Here is a 19,578-nt window from a genome sequence, read left to right as displayed (position 1 = left end):
TTTTTGTTTTCTTCTGTGATTTGTTTCAAGAAGGAGCTTCACTGAGATGAATTTATCCAGAAACTCGGACCTGCTGAACAAACTGAGGCCAAGAATGAGGTAAACAGTCCAAAATGAAGAGAAGGGAGCAGAATGAAGAATTGTATAAATGTATATTCATTATTTTAGGTAATTATTTTAAAAGATATTTAGACTAAAAGCATATACAGTGGGCCAAAAACGTATTTAGTCAGTCACCCTTTGTGCCTGTTCTCCCATGATGAGAGAGGGCTGTAATTTTCATCATAGGTAAACCTCAACATGAGAAATAAAATCCAGAAAATCACATTGTCTGGATCCACTTGGATTCTTCTGACAGAATGATCACAAGAACGGTGAGCAAAAATCCCAGAACCAAAAGTTAGACCTAGTGAATGACCTGCAGAGAGCTGGGCCCAAACTAACAAAGACTACAATCGGTTACACACTACACGGGGACTCAAACCCTGCAGTGCCAGACATGTCCCCCTGCTGAAGCCAGTGCATGTGCAGGCCCTTCTAAAGTTTGCTAGAGAACATTTAAATGATCCAGAAGAGGACTGGGAGAATGTCCTATGTTCAACAAACAGAAGCACACAAAAGAGGGGCTGCTAAATGGACTAGATGTGCAATAAGTAGACTAGCATGAGGATAGCTTTTTTGTTTTTCTGCGTCATGTTTAACCCTTGTGCTATCTTAGATGACCCCACCCTTACTTTGACGTGTTCTCCCTACCATGACAAAGGTGGATAAAGGTGGAGAGGATTACATGTAATCCATGGACACCAGTGAAGATCACAAATCATTGAAGAAAAAAAGTTCAGAGCACTGTCTAGTGGGTCTAGATGACCCAAATTGCAACGTTAAAGTGCCTAGGGTAGCACAAGGGTTAAACTTGCCTCAAATTGACTATAATGTTGTGTTATGCTGTTAACTTTTTTCCGAATATATGACTGAAATGACACTTCCTGATTTTTTGTTGTGCATGTAACATTGACATTAAAAAGCATTAAAGTTTATTTATTATATTTATTTATTATATATATTATATAATATAATTATTTATTTTATTCTATTTAATTGTACTTCTTTCTGCCTTTCTGTCCTGGACGCTGAAGGAACCCTGGAGAAGACTCACTGACATCTAGTGGGGAAAATGCAGACTGCCCCACTCAAAGTTGGTCCACAGACTTTTAGCATTAACGAAAAAGACTGAGGCTCAAGAAAACCAGCAGATGGCAACACAGAGACACTGACAGCCTTAAGAAGAGTAGGGATGCAGGTCTCATGAACGTAGAACATTTCTAGAATAAAAACATTTACAAGAGGTGGAGACCTCGGATTTTGCTCTTGAAAGCAGAGAAATGATTTGGTTCTCGTCATCAAAACAGCACAGAACCTCCACATGGTTGAAACCCTGCAGATTGTTTGCCAGAGGTGGAACTTCTTGAACGTCATCATGTCAGTGAAGTCAGGAGATCAGTCTCATTTCATGTGTTCATGAGACATCCTCAGTCCAAACCGTGAAGAAGATTGGAACCAAGTCTGACAGACGTTCCTGTGTTTACAAAAACCTGTCCAGCATGCATCTCTAAAACACGTCAGCAGGACATGCACTGAAATGTTCTACAGAAGACCAATGAGCTGGAATCATGAACATCTACTAAAAACCGGACCCAGTGAAACAATCGGATGGGGTTGAACATAGAGGGTTCGGGTCTTTGGTGGATGCCTGAGACCACGACCTGGCCTGACGTGTCACAGTCTGTTCCTGACAAAAGCTGATCTGTTGTGAAACATTTCGTTTCCGGAGGTTTTTGTCGCCTTATAAGGACGGCTGCCACCTCCAGCACGCTTCCTTCCTGTGCGCCTCCCTCCTCCTTCAACCGCGCACAAACTGCTGCGTCTGATTGGTCAGAAACTTGGAGCAGACGAGTGTTTCGTGGTTTGTTCGTTTTTATTTGTAACCAGAAAACATCGGACATTTTTTAGACAAAGTGACGAAACTCAAAAGGAGAAATGAAAGAAGATTTTCTTTCTACTCCAGTGGCTCAACTTCCTGTCAGAGTGCAGGAGGCGGCCGGCTAAAAGGACGAAAGTGACTCAGAAAAACACTTTTTCTGTTTCAAAAATCGATTTTCATGATTATTTTGGTAAAGGGAGGTCCAAGCTCCCCTCCATCCCTCCTTCGCCTGTCTGCCACAGACTCCTGCCTTCACTCAGAACTATCTGCTGTTCTTGTTGATCCTCCGTCTTCTAACCTGCACTGGTTTGGACAGTCTGGGATGAGACAGCCCTTTTCCATGGGGGGGGGGGGTCCTCCTACAGGCCTAATCCACTTCTCCACTGGACCCCCCTGGAAACCTTCTTCTGTCCGCTGGCTTCTACTTGGGTTCTAGATCAGATACTTTCTTTGTTCAGGAACCCGAACGGTCTCATCCTGGGACGCCCGGAACCCCACTGCCATTGGTGCTGCTGTGGACTCAGTTGTCTGATCTTCTTTCATGTTTCCGTTATTGCTGCTGTTTCTGGAGCGACTTTTTGTCCTTCAGCAGCTGTTCCAGTGTTTTGCCTTTCCTGCCTCTCAGGCCAATCCAGATTTCAGTTAACCATGGAGTCCAGAACAAGCCCTCATCATCAGGCCTTCACTCTCAGTCCCTTCCTCTTTGGGGTCTCATGTGTTCATCGTGGTGGATTCAGTGGTCTGGCAGCAGTCTGGGGAACTCTGTCATGCCCACAATGTTTTTAGGACAGAAGTCTGGCAGGACCGTGCAGAACCTTGAAGTCCAGGAGAAGTTTGCTGGCGCTTTGAACTTGAGAGGCGAGACTTCCTCGTCTTTATCAGACTGCTCTGGTCACCTTCAACTAGCTTATAGTTCCTCACACCCCCAACTTAACATTAGTGGTGCAACAAAAATGGCAAGCAATCCAGAGCTATCCAGTCGTACAGTTTAGATCCGGATTCCAGCTCAGACGAGGAAAACAAAGAAGTTCATGGATCTATCTGTCTGACCATTAGAATGAAGTGGAGCTTTCATCCCACTAATTGTAGTTTGGACATCACAACCGCAAACCTTTTCAAATGACATTTTTTATCTGCTCCTGATTTATAATGATTTAGATGAAGAAACACTCAGAAAGGCAGTTTAAAGCTTCATTTTCTTTATATATGTCCTCCATCGTGTTAAAAACACCATTTTGATCCGATCAGAAACTCTGAAAGTGAATGAGACATACACAGAAGTGATGATCATGTGATCAAACATGAGCCTCCTTGTCTCTCTCTCTCTGTAAGAGTGTAGGTCTCTCTCTCTGACATGACTCCGGTCTATATTTAACCCCCCCCTCCCTGTGTCACACATACTCCACATATCGAAGCGGCACAGAGACGATGAGCAGGATGGAGGTAAACTCTGCTGCCTTTTCCTTCTGCTGCTGTGTTCATGTTTGTGTTGTTGTTTACTCGGAGTTTTCCTGCAGGTCTAACAGGAAAGTGAGAGGGGGTTATCTATAAAAGATGTTTTTACACCCAAACTCTGAAAACAACCTGTCAGGTTGTGAAAAACATGCTCTGACTCTCAGGACCCGCCGTAATGCTCCCTAGAGCTGCAGCCTGTTCTCTGATGGAGTTCCTCAGGGCTGCATGGCCCCTTCTCTTTCTTCATAGCCACTGCTCTAAAGCTGCCGTGTTAACCCCAGCAGCTCCTGATCTGTTTGGACTCAGGATTTGCATTCTGATCAAACAGTCGTTGCACTTAGCTGAAAAACAAATTCGGATTTTGTCTCACGTTTCCTGTTCCTGCGGTTCTCTCACTGCGCAGTTGGCAGTTTCAGTCGGTCCATCTTTCACAGGAAGACTCCTCCATGTTTGAACCTGTTGGTTCTGGACGTTCAGCGGTACACTTTACTTCAGAGGTCCAGCTCTGCAGTGGAGCAGCAAACCCCGACCATGGTGACACCCACACCATATTTTACACGTGGAATGAGATGCTGCTTTCAGCAGCTTTTTCTTGCAGGCAAAGTTAGATTTTTCTTCTAAGTCTAGTCACTAGATCTCCATCATTCTCTTGGTCGTCTTCTCCCTGTCCAGCCTCATATTGTGCATAACGACCTTAGCAGAGATGCCTCCCCGACCAAAAAACGGCAGAAAGCCCTCCTTACATCCATGAAGGAAGTAGAGCATGTGGGCATAAAGAAGCGTGTTTCTGTTGTGTTGTGTGTTCAGAGCTCAGTGTTGTTGAAGTTTGGTTATGTTGTGGTTTCACACTGAGGTGCTTTCAACACGAGGGGTTACGTAAATGATGCCTCATCTTTGGAGCAATCACAGTTGATCCATACAGCGCCAGAGTCCTCTGGTCCCATCTCTGGAACCATGGTGGTCGGGCCCGATGGTCGGGCTCCGCTGGGGGGTTTCATGCTGGAATTACACCTTTTCAAGTTCACCACAAAGAGTTTCTACAAAAACGTCTGTGAGATCTGTCTGTGCAGATGATTATGATGCCAAAGTTGGAACGGTCTGGGTAGAGCTGGACTGGAATGATTGAGTGAATTTGTAATTGGCTTGGATTGAGGTTGTTGTTTTTTTTTTGCATTCTTTTATTTTTCCAGATAATCTCTGATGAGAATCAAATATTTTTCTATCTTAGAGGTTTTTCTAAGATGAAAAATAATTTTTTGGATTAGCAAATCTGCATTTTAAGTTTAGATTTTAGAAATGACACCTTAACAAGTTTGATTTTGTCCACATTGCAAAAGCACTCAGTCAGAAGGGTTTTTTTAGGCACACTTTGGCCCCCTTAGTACCACTTGAGCATTGTTCCAATGCCACAGCCTACCTGAGTTTTGTTGCTGACCGTGTCCATCCATTTCTGACCACAGTGTACCATCTTCTAATGGCTACTTCCTGCAGGATAAGACTCCATGTCATAAAGCTGGAATCATCTCAGACTGGTTTCTTGAACATGACAATGAGTTCACTGGACTCAAATGGTCTCCACAGTCGCCAGACATCAACCCAATAGATCCCCTTTGGGATGTGATGGAACAGGAGATTGGCATCATGGATGTTCATCTGACATGAACTGTGTGATGCTGTCATGTCAATATGGACCAAACTCTCTGAGGAATGTTTCCAGAACCTTGTTGAATCGATGCCACTAAGGATTAAGGCAGTTCTGAAGGTAAAAGGGGGTCCAACCCGGTACTAGCAAGGTGGACGTAATAGAGTGCCTGGTGGGTGGTTTTACCAACAACTGAACTAATACGGCTAACAATGCGACAGAAACTCTCTTTTCATGCAAAGTAATATCTCGAACTTACGTAAGAAGTCTCAGGTGAGACGTGTGTGCGATGACAGCACTCTGATGTAAATGTTCCCACATTGACAACTGAAGACTCAGACGAGCTCTCAGTATTTTCTCTGATGGTTTTATGACCTTCTCCTTGGCAGAAGACAGAAAACGATCTCAGAGAATCTCTGCACCTCGGATTTTTCTGAGCTCAGAACAACAAACTTTCTCAGAGGAAGAGCATTGTCATTAATGGGTTAACCCTTGTGCTATCCTAGGCACTTGAACATTGGGAGTTGGGTCATCTAGACCCACTAGACAGTGCTCTGAACCTTTTTTCTTCAATGATTTGTGATCTTCACTGGTGTCCATGGATTACATGAAATCTTTCCACCTTTATCCACCTTTGTCATGGTAGAGAGAACACGTCAATGTAAGGGTGAGGTCATCTGAGATAGCACAAGGGTTAAATATGTAGTTGTAGAGTTAGATAAGTTAATTCTCTCTAAGAGTTCTGGTACATTTTTCCGGATTCCATTTTTTTAGGAGTTTTTCCTTACCGCAAAGGGGCTTCTAAGGGCAGGGATGCCAGTTTAGTTTAGTCTGCTTAGTTCTCTAGCACTGTGACCCCAAAAGGGACGAAACGCATTTAGAAGATGAATGAATGTATGTTTTAGAAGAATCTGATGATGGAAGTACTGTGGTTGAGATTTCTTTTGTGGATTTTGAGGGTTGCCCCACGCCTGGGTCAACCCTCATATGTATATATCATATGTATTATCATATGATAATACATATGATTTATAATAAAGCTGCTAGATAGCCCTAGCTGTTGTCTTGCTAAAACAAAAATGATTTTCCTGCTGACGGTCTGTTGGCAGCCGTCTCGCTGCATGTCTGCATTTACATCACGAAGAGATCAGTTCTCATTAAAATGCAGGGAAACACTGACTTTTTTGTAGTTCACTCTCTGTGTTAATAAAAAATGATTCAGATACTCTGTCACATTTAAACGTTTATCAGAAGAGTTATTGAAGCAAGAAGTCAGAATCTGTGAAGACTTTTCTAACTTTACCAAATCCTCTGACTGCTGCACTCTGATTGCCTGACTCCGCCTCCTCTAACCCTCTCTCCCCTCCTAGTTCAATTTTCGGACACAGATCAGTTTTGACACAAGTTTCTCGCTGGAATGTGTCAGAATTCAGAGCGCACGTGTGATTTGCACCAGCACACGCAGAACCACATTTGAGCAGTTGTAATCACAGATTTGAAGTTGTAACTCTAAATGAACACATGCTAGTGAGAATTTGTCAGTTCACAGCAGAAGATTTTAACACACAGATGCAGATTTTTGGTGTGCAAGTTCTCACATCAAATCTACAAGTGCGTTCTTTTTGGAGCATATTTACCTTCATCCAGCAGCTGCTTCAACATAAATATGCCAGAGGTTAGTACAGGAGGCAGATAATATATAAGATAATATAAGTACAAACAGGTTCTTTATAAAGACATCGCAGAAGACAGACAACAAAGCACCAGTGGACTTGGACTTGGACCTGTGCCGGTTCAAGTCAGGGTAGATGCAGAGGGTTGGGTCAGGAAGGGAATCCACCCTATACCTTCTGTTTTGTTAGGTCCTCTCTTGTCCTGTGAGCACAAAACTAAAATAACTGTGTGTGGGAGAGGCTGAGTCACTGGCTGCAGCATCTGTCCTGAGACACAAGCTTCACATCACTCTTCTTAGAACTCTGATGACTCTCTTTTCCTGTGAGTTTCCTGTTAGGAAAGAATCAACACGATATGAGCATTTTGGAGAGTCAGCAACAAAATCGCTCAGATGGAAAAACTGGAATTAAGTAAGGAAGAGGCAGAGTTTAGAGTTTACGATAACAAAGCTAACACTGGTTGGCTGTGGATTGAGTGCTATGGACATTTGTACCATAGAAAACTGACGTTAATCAGCTTATACTTGTTAAGTTTGAGCTTTTAAACATTTCCTGCGGCAGAAGAGAAAGCTCTGGGGAGTTTGTAGAGTCCAGAAATCAACCATACAGCTCTGCCTCCATCTTCACTAATTGCTGCTCCACCCGCTGCTCCACCCGCCACTCCTTTTATGGAGTTAATTCAGTCTCAATAATCAGAAATGCACACAACCTGTTTCACAAGTACACACGCTCTGATCGCAACTGTAATTTAATGCAAACGTGCTATTTAAATTTGAAAATGCACACTGAGTTTCACAAATGCACACTAAATGTTTCACATGTGCACAATAAGTGTTTCTCACAAATTATTATTATTATTATTATTTACCAAGGCTGTGTCCCACCAAGGTGGGGTAGCCTAGACAAGGCACACAATTTTAGCTCCCTCTGTCTCTTCCCCAAACCCTCCTCCTTCAGTGCGTGAGTGCGTGTGTGCGTATGTGCGTGCGACTGGTCTGAGATCTGGTCTAAGCCACACCACACTGCACCAGGGTCAGCTGCACAGCCCAGTGTGGGCACCTCCACTGCAGGGCCTCAGCCAAGGCTGGTTTCCCCTTGCCGCTTCATCCCAAGACCAGACCTCTACCACACCCATCCATTCATCCATACACAAACTCTCTCCACCCATCCCTGTCCTGAGCAGCCTCTCTCCCCTGCACCACAGTCATCCCTCTTGCATTCAACGCTCTTTTTACACCCTCTGTCCATCCCATTCGCGGTCTTCCTCTCATTCTCACTCCACTCACATCAGATTCATATACCTTTTTCACCAATCGCTCCCTTTCCATTCTTTCAACATGTCCAAACCATCCCAGTGCCTTTTGCTCTGCTCTTTCAGCCAACTCTCGCGTCACACCAGTTCTCTCTCGGATAACTTCATTTCTCATACGATCCATACGCGTCACACCACACATACTCCTCAAACATCTCATCTCAACTACATTCAGCTTCCTCTTTTCCGCCACTTTCAGACTCCATGTTTCAGCCCCATATAACGCTGCAGGCACCACCACACCCTCATACAATCTCCTTTTTGCATCCTTTCCCAGTGATCTACATTCAAACACTCTCTTCATTCCCCCCCATATCTTTCGTACTTCATTCATTCTAAACTCTACCTCTCCCCCCATTCCACCATCCACACAGACACACGACCCTAAATACTGAAAACACTCTACCTCTTCCAACAACTCCCCATTTAATGCCACATTCAATCTGCGTTCACCCTTTAACCTCGTACACCTCATCACCTTACTCTTTTCCACATTCACTCTCAACTTCCTTCTGCCGCACACCCTTCCAAACTCCTCAACCAGACGTCCCAAGTTCTCTTCTGAGTCAGCCACTAGTGCAGTATCATCTGCAAACAGCAACTGATTCACACTCCATTCACTGCCGTCAGTATTTATCATGCTCACACCCGTACCTGACACCCTTTCATTCACCTCTTTTACCACACCATCCATATACACGTTAAACAACCACGGAGACATCACGCATCCCTGACGCAGACCAACCCTCACAGGAAACCACTCACTCATGCTATTTCCCACTCTCACACACGCTCTACTGTGTCTATAGAAACTCTTCACACCTTCCAACAATCTACCATCAATACCATACATACTCAACACCACCCACAACGCCTCTCTATCAATCCTATCATACGCCTTCTCTAAATCCATGAATGCCCAAAACACCTCCCTCCCCTTAGCCAAAAACTTTTCACACACCTGTCTCACAACAAACACCTGATCCACACACCCTCTACCTCTCCTGAAACCACACTGCTCTTCACCAATCATACACTCAGTTCCCTCCACTACCCTATTAATCAGCACTCTCCCATATACTTTGCCTACAACACTCAACAGACTAATACCCCTAAAACTACCACATTCATACTTATCACCCTTACCCTTGTACAGGGGAACCACACACGCACTCATCCAATCAAGCGGCACCTGCCCATTTGCAAAACACACATTCAACAATCTCACTAACCACTCAATCACGATCGCTCCACCACACTTCAGGCATTCCCCAGCACACCCATCCACACCTGCAGCCTTTCCTACTTTCAACTTTCCCACAGCTTGCTCAACTTCCTCTCCTGTAATCAACGTTTCATTCAACTCTCCCAATACATTCAGTCTACTTTCCCTTCCATCCATCCCAATCACAGCATCCCGATCTTCCTCCACATTCAGCAGCCTCTCGAAATACTCTGCCCATCTTTTCCTTACTGCATTCCCCTCATTCAACATCCTTCCATCCTCTGTTTTCACTTTCTCCTCCCTCCCCGACACTCCCTTTCGCACCCTCTTCACCTCCTTCCAAAACATTTTCTTGTTTTCTCGAAAATTATCAGTCAACTGTCTGCCCCACCTTTCGTCCGCAGCCGCTCTTGCCTCACGCACAGCTCTCTTAGCCTCCCTTTTCTTCTCCTTATAACACTCATATGACTCCCTGTCCTTTCTCTGTAGCCATACTTCGTACACACATCTCTTCTCAGCTACAGCCAACCTTACATCCTCGCACCACCATTCACTTCCCTTTCTTAGACCACCCCCAACACGTCTCACACCACACACTTCCTCTGCACTTCCAACCACTGCACTTTTGAACTGTTGCCATTCTTCCTCCACTCCAACAACCATTTGCTCCTTCACCATATTCCACTTGCCACCTAATTCCTTCTGATACTCACACATTTTCTCTCTGTTCTTCAAAACACTCACTCTCAGAACTTTTCTTGCCTCCCCACTCTTTCTCGATCTCACCCATGGCATACCCACACGCAACCTTCCTTCCACCAAATAGTGATCAGACATACCTCCACACTCTCCCCTCCTCACACTTACATCTAGCAATCTACTACATGCAACCTTTGAAACCACCACATAATCCATCAGTGCTTTGTCAATCACTCTTCCACCACTCTGCCTCACCCACGTATACTTATGGATCTCTTTCTTTCTGAACCATGTATTCCCAATCACCATCTCTCTTTCAGTGCACATTCCTATCAGTCTCTCACCATTATCATTCTTTCCAGGAACACCATGCCCGCCAACAACACCCTCAATTTTCTCATCACCCACTCTAGCATTCAGATCTCCCATCAGCACTACATTCACATTTGCTCCAAATCCTTGCAAGCACTCATCCAAGTCGTTCCAGAAGGTCACTCTCTCCTCTTCATTCCTCTCACTGCCAGGACCATATGCACTCACGAACACCCACAGCTCCTTCCGAAATTTCGCTTTCACCCATATCAGTCTTGGTGAAACCTCCTTCCATTCAACCACACATCGTCTCACCTCACAGCTCACCAGCAAAGCCACACCTTCTCTTGCTCTCCCGCTCTCTACACCAGACATTCTCCCACTCACACTTCCAAACACACACTCACCCTTCCCTTTCATCTTTGTCTCACTCAGTGCTAACACGCTCATTCCCCTCCTTTCAAACATCCTTCCAATCAGATCTCTTTTGCTTCCGTCTGTACTACACCCCCGCACATTCAACGACCCAATCTTAAGGGTTTGGGGAGGTAATCTCCCCTTCCCAACTCTACCCTGTCCGTATTTAGGAATGTAGTTACAGGGGAGAGGATTCCCAGTCCTCTCGCTCCGTCCCTTTTAGTCGCCTTTTACGACACGCAGGGAATACGTTGGTAGTATTCTTTACGACCCCCCCTAACCACACAATAAATGTTTCAGAAATTCACAATAAATGTTTCAGAAATGCAAAATAGCTGTTTCACAAACATAGTTTTTAGGTATATTTGTAAAATGAGATCCTAGATCAGGGATGGGCAAACTACGGCCCGACTCCATCTTTGGTCCGCCCCACTGGACAATATCAGAGACCCATGTTTTTGTTTTTCTTTGTTTTTATCTGGCCACACGATCAAGATGTGACATTTTCTTCCCCCCTTCTGCAGTCTGTGTCCCGATCTGAACCCCTCTAAAATCTCTGTCAAATAGAACAGAAGACAGTCTACCATTTCTACGTCACAGTTCATCTTTCCCGGTTTAGCTCATTCTTTCTGAGCTTCTTTTTTTAAACAGCACACCCTGTTCTGTGTCCTGATTGGCTAGAGACCTTGTCAATCAATCTCCTACGTGCCGTGTCTCCTGAACAGAGACGCGGAGCTCTTCCTTCAGATCTACAGAAATCTGTGATCGATCAGATCTTTGTTTTCATCCTAAGATCCTGGACCTAATTTCTATGAACGTTTGAGAATTTAACCCTTGTGCTAACTTAGATGACCTCACCCTTACATTGACGTGTTCTCTCTACCATGACAAAGGTGGATAAAGGTGGAAAGATTTCATGTAATCCATGGACACCAGTGAAGATCACAAATCATTGAAGAACAAAGGTTCAGAGCACTGTCTAGTGGGTCTAGATGACCCAACTCCCAACATTAAAGTCCCTAGGATAGCACAAGGGTTAAAAATTAAAACAAACCAAAAGAAGGTGTGGTCTTCTGATTTTCAATGTAACTAAACCTGAACTCTGACAGGTCTTGTTTAGTGTTTTCTTTATTTTGGTACAGCGTGAGGTTTGGGGATGCTATAAATGGCCAAAAATACAAATATAGGTTTGCGAAATTGATTTGGGCGGCAGTTTAGCTCAGGCGGTAGAGCAGGTCATCCAACAACAAAGGGTTGGGGGATCGATCCCTGTCCTCCCCAGCCAGCCGTTGCCCCCTGAGCACAGCCAGTCTGCAGCTCACCACTACCCCCAGGGGATGGGTCAAATGCAAGAAGAATTTTCTCATTGTGGGGTAAAAAAAGAAATAACCTGTTGGTCTCACTGAAACTGGATAAATCCAGTCATTAAACTTAATGTGGTTTCAGTTCTAGCAGTGCAACGTTTCACATTTGTCAGTGAACAGATTCTGACATGGAAGTTTATTGCATTCAATAGTTTTTTGTGTGTGTAAAAAAAAGAGAAACGACAAAAACAAAACACGGCTGATCTTCATCCAAATCCAAGTGATTTTCGTTCTAGTATTTTCAAGAACGACAAAAGTAAAGAACTCCAAAAAGCCTGGGCTGTAACCTCATGTGCTCATGAAAACTATGAGATGAGCTGCAGTATTGGAACCACAAAAACATTGGTTGTAGTTGTACTGACCAGTATGAACTGATTGTTTTTGTCTGTGGTGATGCAGAAAACGAGTTTCAGCCGGAGTTTGCCTTGATGTGAGGCTGCACGGGAATCTGCAGAGGCAGGCAGGGACCGTCACTGAAGTACAAAAAACCACCCAGACAAACAACAGCAGTTTTTCAATAACTCAACATAAACAATCTGAAAAACATCACAAAATGTCATTATTGTTAAGACAAACTCCACAGAAATCCCTAATATCCTTGGTCTTTCTCTCAGAGTGAACCAACATGTTGGTGGAATGTAAGTTGTAGACGTCCTTATCTCCTCACTTTACGGCGACAACTGTTGTAGTTCTAAAAACATTATAGCAATAATCAGAAAAAATGATAGTGAAATTCAGAAAAAAATAATTGCAAAGCTGACCAAACAACGTGAGCATCCAGCAGGTCACCTACACACTTCAATGCTTTGTGCCTAATATTGTTAGGACTGACCCACAAACAAAGTAAATAAACAATACTGATCAATATTTGATACTTCCCCAACGTTTTTCTCTGTAATGTTAGTGAATAAAGTTAGTAGGAAGAACGAAACAGACTGGTGATATTGTGATGAGCACACAACCCAACAGCTCATGTCTATCCTTTGTGACTTTTCTACTTTTTACATTTTAATTGCAGCTCATCTTATAGTTTTGTCTTCTTCCACTTTCGGCTTCTCCCATCAGGGGTCGCCACAGCGAACAAGTCGCATGGTAAATTTGGCAATGTTTTACGCCGGATGCCCTTCCTGACGCAACCTTCTCTAACCGGGCTTGGAACCGGCAGAGGTAGCTCTTATAGTTTTGTAGTTCTTGAAAATATTGAAATGAAAATCACAGAGCAGACTAAAACGAAGCTCACCTTTTTGTTTGTTTTTTCGTTTTGTTGAATGCACGGCGACATGACACAGGACTTTTAGTTCACTGACCTCCCTTTTCTATGAAGTGATGTAGTCATCAGAACAAAACCTACTGAGGCTCCTTAAGTCTTATAGATGACTGAACTTCTCAGATGTAGGCCTGAAGGCCCCCAAAAGATCTACCCCCCCACACACACACACAGACACACACACACAGAGGCAGGAAGTGGCTTAACGGCTGTTCCTCAGTTTGAAGACGACCGCCTGCTGTGGAAAGAATGAGAGACTTCATTATCTAAAGAATGTCAGCTATGTGAGGCCATCAGCTGAAGAGAGCATGGATCAGCAGCTGTGTGAGTCTGCATGTGCCTGTGTCACTGTGTGAGCTGGCTACTGTGAGTCAGGCTGTCATTGTGTGAGATTGTGTGTTTGTTTTGGTAAGTAAGTGTGTGTGTTCTGATCTTTTCCTTTCACCGTGCCACTCTTCCCTCTGTCTGCAGACTTGATCTAAACTTGACGTCAACTCATGGTCCTTCCTTTGACCAGCAGCTGTTTGAAGTTTTCGTATGAATGTGATTTAAATCTAAATTGTAATTTAAACAACACTTTTTATCCTAATCCTCCTCCCCCCCTTATTTGTACAATGAAAAACAGGCCCTGTTGAAATACGTCAACAACTCTTTACGTTTGAAAACTTCTTTAAATAAGCGAAAAAATCTACCAATTTGGTTAGAAAAATGCTCTCATTAAGAATTAGAAGACATGTTTTCCTAAATTAAGATTTTTTTGCTACTGAAACGTTTTCTTGATAAGATTATTTTTGTTGCAAGACAGAAAATAACGCGTGCAGTTTGACTGTTAGAAATGAGGAAATTAGACACTCAGATTATAGTTTGTGTGCACATCCCACAGGCGCTTGGGTATCATGTGCACAACCGGCGTGTGCAGCATTTGAGTGCGGTCGGTAAAGAACCAGTACTCACACCTCACTAACGACTAGAGCATGGCGTGAGGACACTGCACGACAGCATCACCTGTATGTCATATGTGTATGTAACTTCCATTATCCGTACAAACACTTCATGACACACTCACCACACACACGACAATGGTACGTTCCATTTTCATGATATTCCTTAACCCTTGTGCTATCATATGACCCCACCCTTCCATTGACGTGTTCTCCCTACCATGACAAAGGTGGATAATTGTGGAAAGATTTCATGTAATCCATGGACACCAGTGAGGTTCACAAATCATTGAAGAATAAAGGTTTAGCGCACTGTCTTGTGGGTCTAGATGACCCAACTCCCAATGTCAAGTGGCAAGGATAGCACAAGGGTTACGGTGGCAGTATGAGCCTCAAGCAAACTGCAAGACAAACCTGCGTCCCCCTTAAGAGGCAGCTCTCCCCTCTATGACCCTCTACAGGCTCAGACAACCAAACCCACCTGTATATATGGCTGCAAGGTCAGTGTTCAGGAAGTCACTTTCTGGCAGGCTCAAACCTTATGGCCATTAAAACAGAGACAGCAATGCTTGCATGAAAAGCGACAGGTCTAGGGTGTGACACAAGTGTTTTTTCCAGTCACAGTAAAATCATGTAGGGCCTCAAAAATCTCAAAGAAACTGAAGCTTTTTGAAGCCGTGTTTCATAAATGTATGCGTTTGTTGTCTTTTATGAACATACTGGTTAGCAGTCACTTCACATCCGAAGGCTACATGCTATATATCCCATCATGCATCACACATATCCCGAAATGCATCTCGACCAATCAGTGTGTCACTGTAATTGAGGTGCATTCAAATAAAACAGGATACATGTATATCAGAATATTACATGGGGAAGCGGCAAGCCATCCGTGTTTATTAATGACTTAAAAGGTGTATTATTATCTTGTGGGAACGAAAATGTTTGCTTTTTTTTAATCCATGTCGGGTTGCGGGCACCGTAGTTTTTTTAAATATTGTCATTGGGATCTTTCAAATGTTTTTGCGTTGAATAAATTGCACTTCTGGGCCGTAGATTGTCATTTAAGGACTTTGTATTCTTTGAAATCCTTAGAAGGTTCAGATAAAAAGATCAGTCTTTCAAACATTCAGCAGACATTTTGGATTTTTTGCATGTACGGGTTTTTCTGCAGGGACTCCGGCTTGCTGTCCAAAAAAATGCTTCATAGGTTTATTGGTTTCTTTAAATTGTACATGGGTGTGAGTGTGAGAGTCCACGGGTGTGTGATTGTGGCCCTGTGACAGACTGGCGACCTGTCCAGGATGTCCCCAGCCTTCGCCCGCAAGTGGCCGGGAAAGGCTTCAGCAGCTCCGTGACCCCGAAAGGGGACAAACGGATTCAAAAATGAAATGAATGAATTTTGCTTTTTATTTGCACTTGGCTTATAAATCATCTGTCTCATTTATTTCTGATCACAGTTTAACTTTTTTCAGACATTTTCCGTGTTTATGATGAATTTCTTTATCATCAGTGTGTCAGAGCCCAGAGGTGATGACATCCACAGATAGTTTGAGTATTATATTCTGTATTCTTTGGTGATCTGTTTTTATAACTGTTTGTTCAGTTAATTGAGGATCTACTGAGACGGACATTATTATCAAAGCTGGCCATCATTCTGCTTTCCCTGCAGCTTTGGATTTTCTTTGTCTTATTCAGCTTGGAGCTGTAAAATGCTGCATTAATTATCTTGTCTTAACTGTTTTGTCTGTGTTCTATTCAAATGCTTTGGACTTTTCCCCTTGGCAAAAAGTACTACACTTGATATTTGTTTTATTAAGTAAACTTGAGTACAGTAGCAAGTGTACTACAGGCCATGCATGTGTAGTGTATAGCGCATACTAAATGAAGACTTCTTCAGACTAAATTGGGACATTTAAAGTACACTAAAGGTTACAGGAATACTCTTCTTGTAATTTTGTTTTCACTACAACTGACATAATTTGTGTTTGTTTAGAGCCGTCTTACGTGAGTGACTCCTGAAACTCACCTGTCTGTCTTTTCTCAGGAGGAAGCCCCGCCCCCACGCTCAGTGTTTGAGCTTGCCAAAAAGTTCAAGGACTCGTCTGCTGCTCAGAACATCAACGCAGAGAAGGAACCTGTGAGTTTCATCGGTTCCTGCAACAACAGCTAGTTAGACATCAGAGAATCGAACCCTCAGCCTCCTGTACCTGAAATCATTTGTTCCGCAGGTGAAGCCGGTCAGACGACGACCGCCTCAAACCTTAAAGATTCCCAAAGCTTCAGGAGACGAGCAGGTAAAACCTGCAGAGAAGCTGAAACCACAGAGATCCTCGCTTTTCAGTGACTCTGAGCCCTCGGGCCTCCTCTTCCTGCCTTCAGTCCCGCAGATTCAGCTTAATATTAGCAAATATTCACTGTTTTACATCACATCTGCTGCAAATTCCTAAAACACTGAAATAACAAAATCCTTCTGAAAGAGGGATGTCTGCTGCTCTTTTTTCCCACCACTTTTCCAGATCTGGTGCATTGTTTAAACGATCAGCTGTTCTAGCCTGACAAAATGTGGCAGGACATCACTGTTATAATCTGTATTTTATTGTATTTAGTCAGCAAAGATTCGGTATCACGAGAACTTCCCTGCCACTGGACCAATCACATTCTAAAAAGTTAAATTCTAGCGTACTTTAATCAATGAGGCGCATACTCACTCAGTTGAATGGATGTTTTAGGACTTGATGTAAACGTGGCGGTTGACCCCGTGACGTATGTTTTCGTTAACAGAGCGGTTGTGCACAAAGTATTTATTTGTGCTCCACTTTGTTTATATGAATACATTACTTATTGACAGTTATCTCACCCCATAGTCTCAGCCCCCTCCAGGCCTCCCTTCTCCTCAGTCCTCCAAACCAAAGAGGAACTCGGCTTTGATCGAAAAACTGCAGGTAGGTTAGAGTCTGGACTCTGCTGCCCCTTCTGGTGAAACGTCAGCATTGCACTCTGATATTTTCTTTCTTTTTCTCCAAGGCCAACCTCACTCTCTCTCCGACGGGCCCCCCTCTGAAGAGTCCGGGCATCAGGGCCACACCTCTCACCTTCACTCCGCCCTCACCTGCTTCTGCGCTGGTCTCCACGGTAACCACAGTGTCCCTGGGAAGCCCCACCAGCCCTTTATCCTCTCCAGTGATTGAAGAAGAAGGCCCCGTCTCCTTTGAAGCCCCTCCCTCTGCTGCAGAGGGAGCCATCCTAACGAGCATTAACAAGGTGAGGCAAAGCTGATGTCACTTCCTGCCCCATCATGAGTCCATTTGTGTGATTCTTTTGTGTCTTTGCTTCCATTGCTGTCCAGGCCAGAGCTCGAGTTTCCATCCGCCGCCGTCCTCCGTCCCGTCGCAACAGGAAGTCCAGCAGTGGAGACGAGGCCTGCATCAACCACAACACCTCAGACTCAACGCCAAACCCCCGCAGTGAGGAAGAGGAGAGAGCAACAGAACAGGAAGGAGGAGGAGAGGAGCCGCCAAAGGAAGATCAGATAGAAAGTCCTCCTCAGCAGGAAGACATCCATGAAGAGGAGATGAAGAGCAGTGTGGAAGAAGGAGCAGAAGAAAGAGCAGAGGAAGAAGAGCCTCCTTCATCCTCCTTAAAGGTAGAAGAGGAGAAAAGCAAAGAAAACCAGGAAGAAGATTCAGCTGAAAGAGAACCTGGAAAAGATGAAAAAGAAGAGTAAAGGGAGGTTTGATACCTGTAAACAAACAACAATGACTGTAAACAGCAAACAACACAAAGAGGAAGAACAAACACACAGAGAATGTCTGGCCTGAAAAGGAAAATTCTGTTCTATTGGATTCAGGGAAGCTTCAAAGTTTCTCCAGACTCAGCTCAGTGCACTGATCTTTGCTCAAACCGATTTGGAGTCCAAAAGTTCGGTGCTTTTGTTTCAAGCCTCTGGGAGGACGTCCTGCAGCGATGAGGCCGATGAGGCCTGCAGGACAGGGCAGGTACTTCTTCATCGCTTTGGTTCTAGAGTTCCTAACTTTAGATCAGAAACAAGCTGATGAGCAGAGCTCTGCTCATCCACCGGAAACAATGATGTGTGCAACTTTTTTTAAGTTTGATGCTTTTAGAGTTCTGAGAGATGATGATGATGATGATGGTGATGATGATGATGATGATGATGATGATGATGAAGATGAAGATGATGAAGATGATGATGATTATCTCATTAGATTATCTCATTAGATATACTGAAAAGTTTCAGGTTCAAACTGGCTGGTGTCAGGTGTCAGTCCAACATGAAAACCTGAAGTTTTATTTTGAAAGTCCGATAATAAATGTTTCTAATAAAAGTGACAGTAGATGCTATTATTGATAAAAAATAAACTCCACCAACAGCAGCTCTCCTCATGCAGCAGCAGCTCTCCTCATGCAGCAGCAGCTCTCCTCATGCAGCAGCAGCTCTCCTCATGCAACAGCAGCTCTCCTCATGCAGCAGCAGTTCTCCTCATGCAGCACCAGCTCTCCTCATGCAGCAGCAGCTCTCCTCATGCAGCAGCAGCTCTCCTCATGCAGCAGCAGCTCTCCTCATGCAGCAGCAGCTCTCTTCATGCAGTAGCAGCTCGCTTCATGCAGCAGCTCTCCTCATGCAGCAGCTCTCCTCATGCAGCAGCTCTCCTCATGCAGCAGCTCTCCTCATGCACCAGCTCTCCTCATGCAGCACCAGCTCTCCTCATGCAGCAGTTCTCCTCATGCAGCAGTTCTCCTCATGCAGTAGCAGCTCTCCTCATGCAGCAGCAGCTCTCCTCATGCAGCAGCAGCTCTCTTCATGCAGCAGCAGCTCTCTTCATGCAGCTGCTCTCCTCATGCAGCAGCAGCTCTCTTCATGCAGCAGCAGCTCTCCTCATGCAGCAGCAGCTCTCTTCATGCAGCACCAGCTCTCCTCATGCAGCACCAGCTCTCCTCATGCAGCACCAGCTCTCTTCATGCAGCAGTTCTCCTCATGCAGCAGCTCTCCTCATGCAGCTGCTCTCCTCATGCAGCTGCTCTCCTCATGCAGCTGCTCTCCTCATGCAGCACCAGCTCTCCTCATGCAGCTGCTCTCCTCATGCAGCACCAGCTCTCCTCATGCAGCACCAGCTCTCCTCATGCAGCTGCTCTCCTCATGCAGCACCAGCTCTCCTCATGCAGCACCAGCTCTCTTCATGCAGCACCAGCTCTCTTCATGCAGCAATTCTCCTCATGCAGCTGCTCTCCTCATGCAGCTGCTCTCCTCATGCAGCACCAGCTCTCCTCA

At 44.4% G+C, this 19,578-nt stretch overlaps 1 protein-coding gene across 1 annotated transcript; it reads left to right on the top strand.

Annotated features, from left to right (window-relative positions):
- The first annotated feature begins 3,342 nt into the window (after positions 1-3,342).
- LOC101164741 (capZ-interacting protein) lies at positions 3,343-18,638 on the top strand. Its single transcript, XM_011483860.3, has 6 exons — positions 3,343-3,424; positions 16,336-16,428; positions 16,520-16,585; positions 17,156-17,233; positions 17,316-17,552; positions 17,638-18,638. Exons 1-6 carry the CDS (start codon positions 3,410-3,412, stop codon positions 18,013-18,015), a joined length of 867 nt encoding a protein of 288 aa, XP_011482162.1. The 5' UTR covers positions 3,343-3,409; the 3' UTR covers positions 18,016-18,638.
- The last annotated feature ends 940 nt before the right edge of the window (positions 18,639-19,578 follow it).

Source organism: Oryzias latipes, chromosome 14, assembly GCF_002234675.1.
Source record: "Oryzias latipes chromosome 14, ASM223467v1".
In the NCBI taxonomy this organism is placed as follows: Eukaryota; Metazoa; Chordata; class Actinopteri; order Beloniformes; family Adrianichthyidae; genus Oryzias; species Oryzias latipes.
The sequence above is the reverse complement of the archived record's forward strand: the minus strand, read 5'-3'. Positions and strand labels throughout refer to the sequence as shown.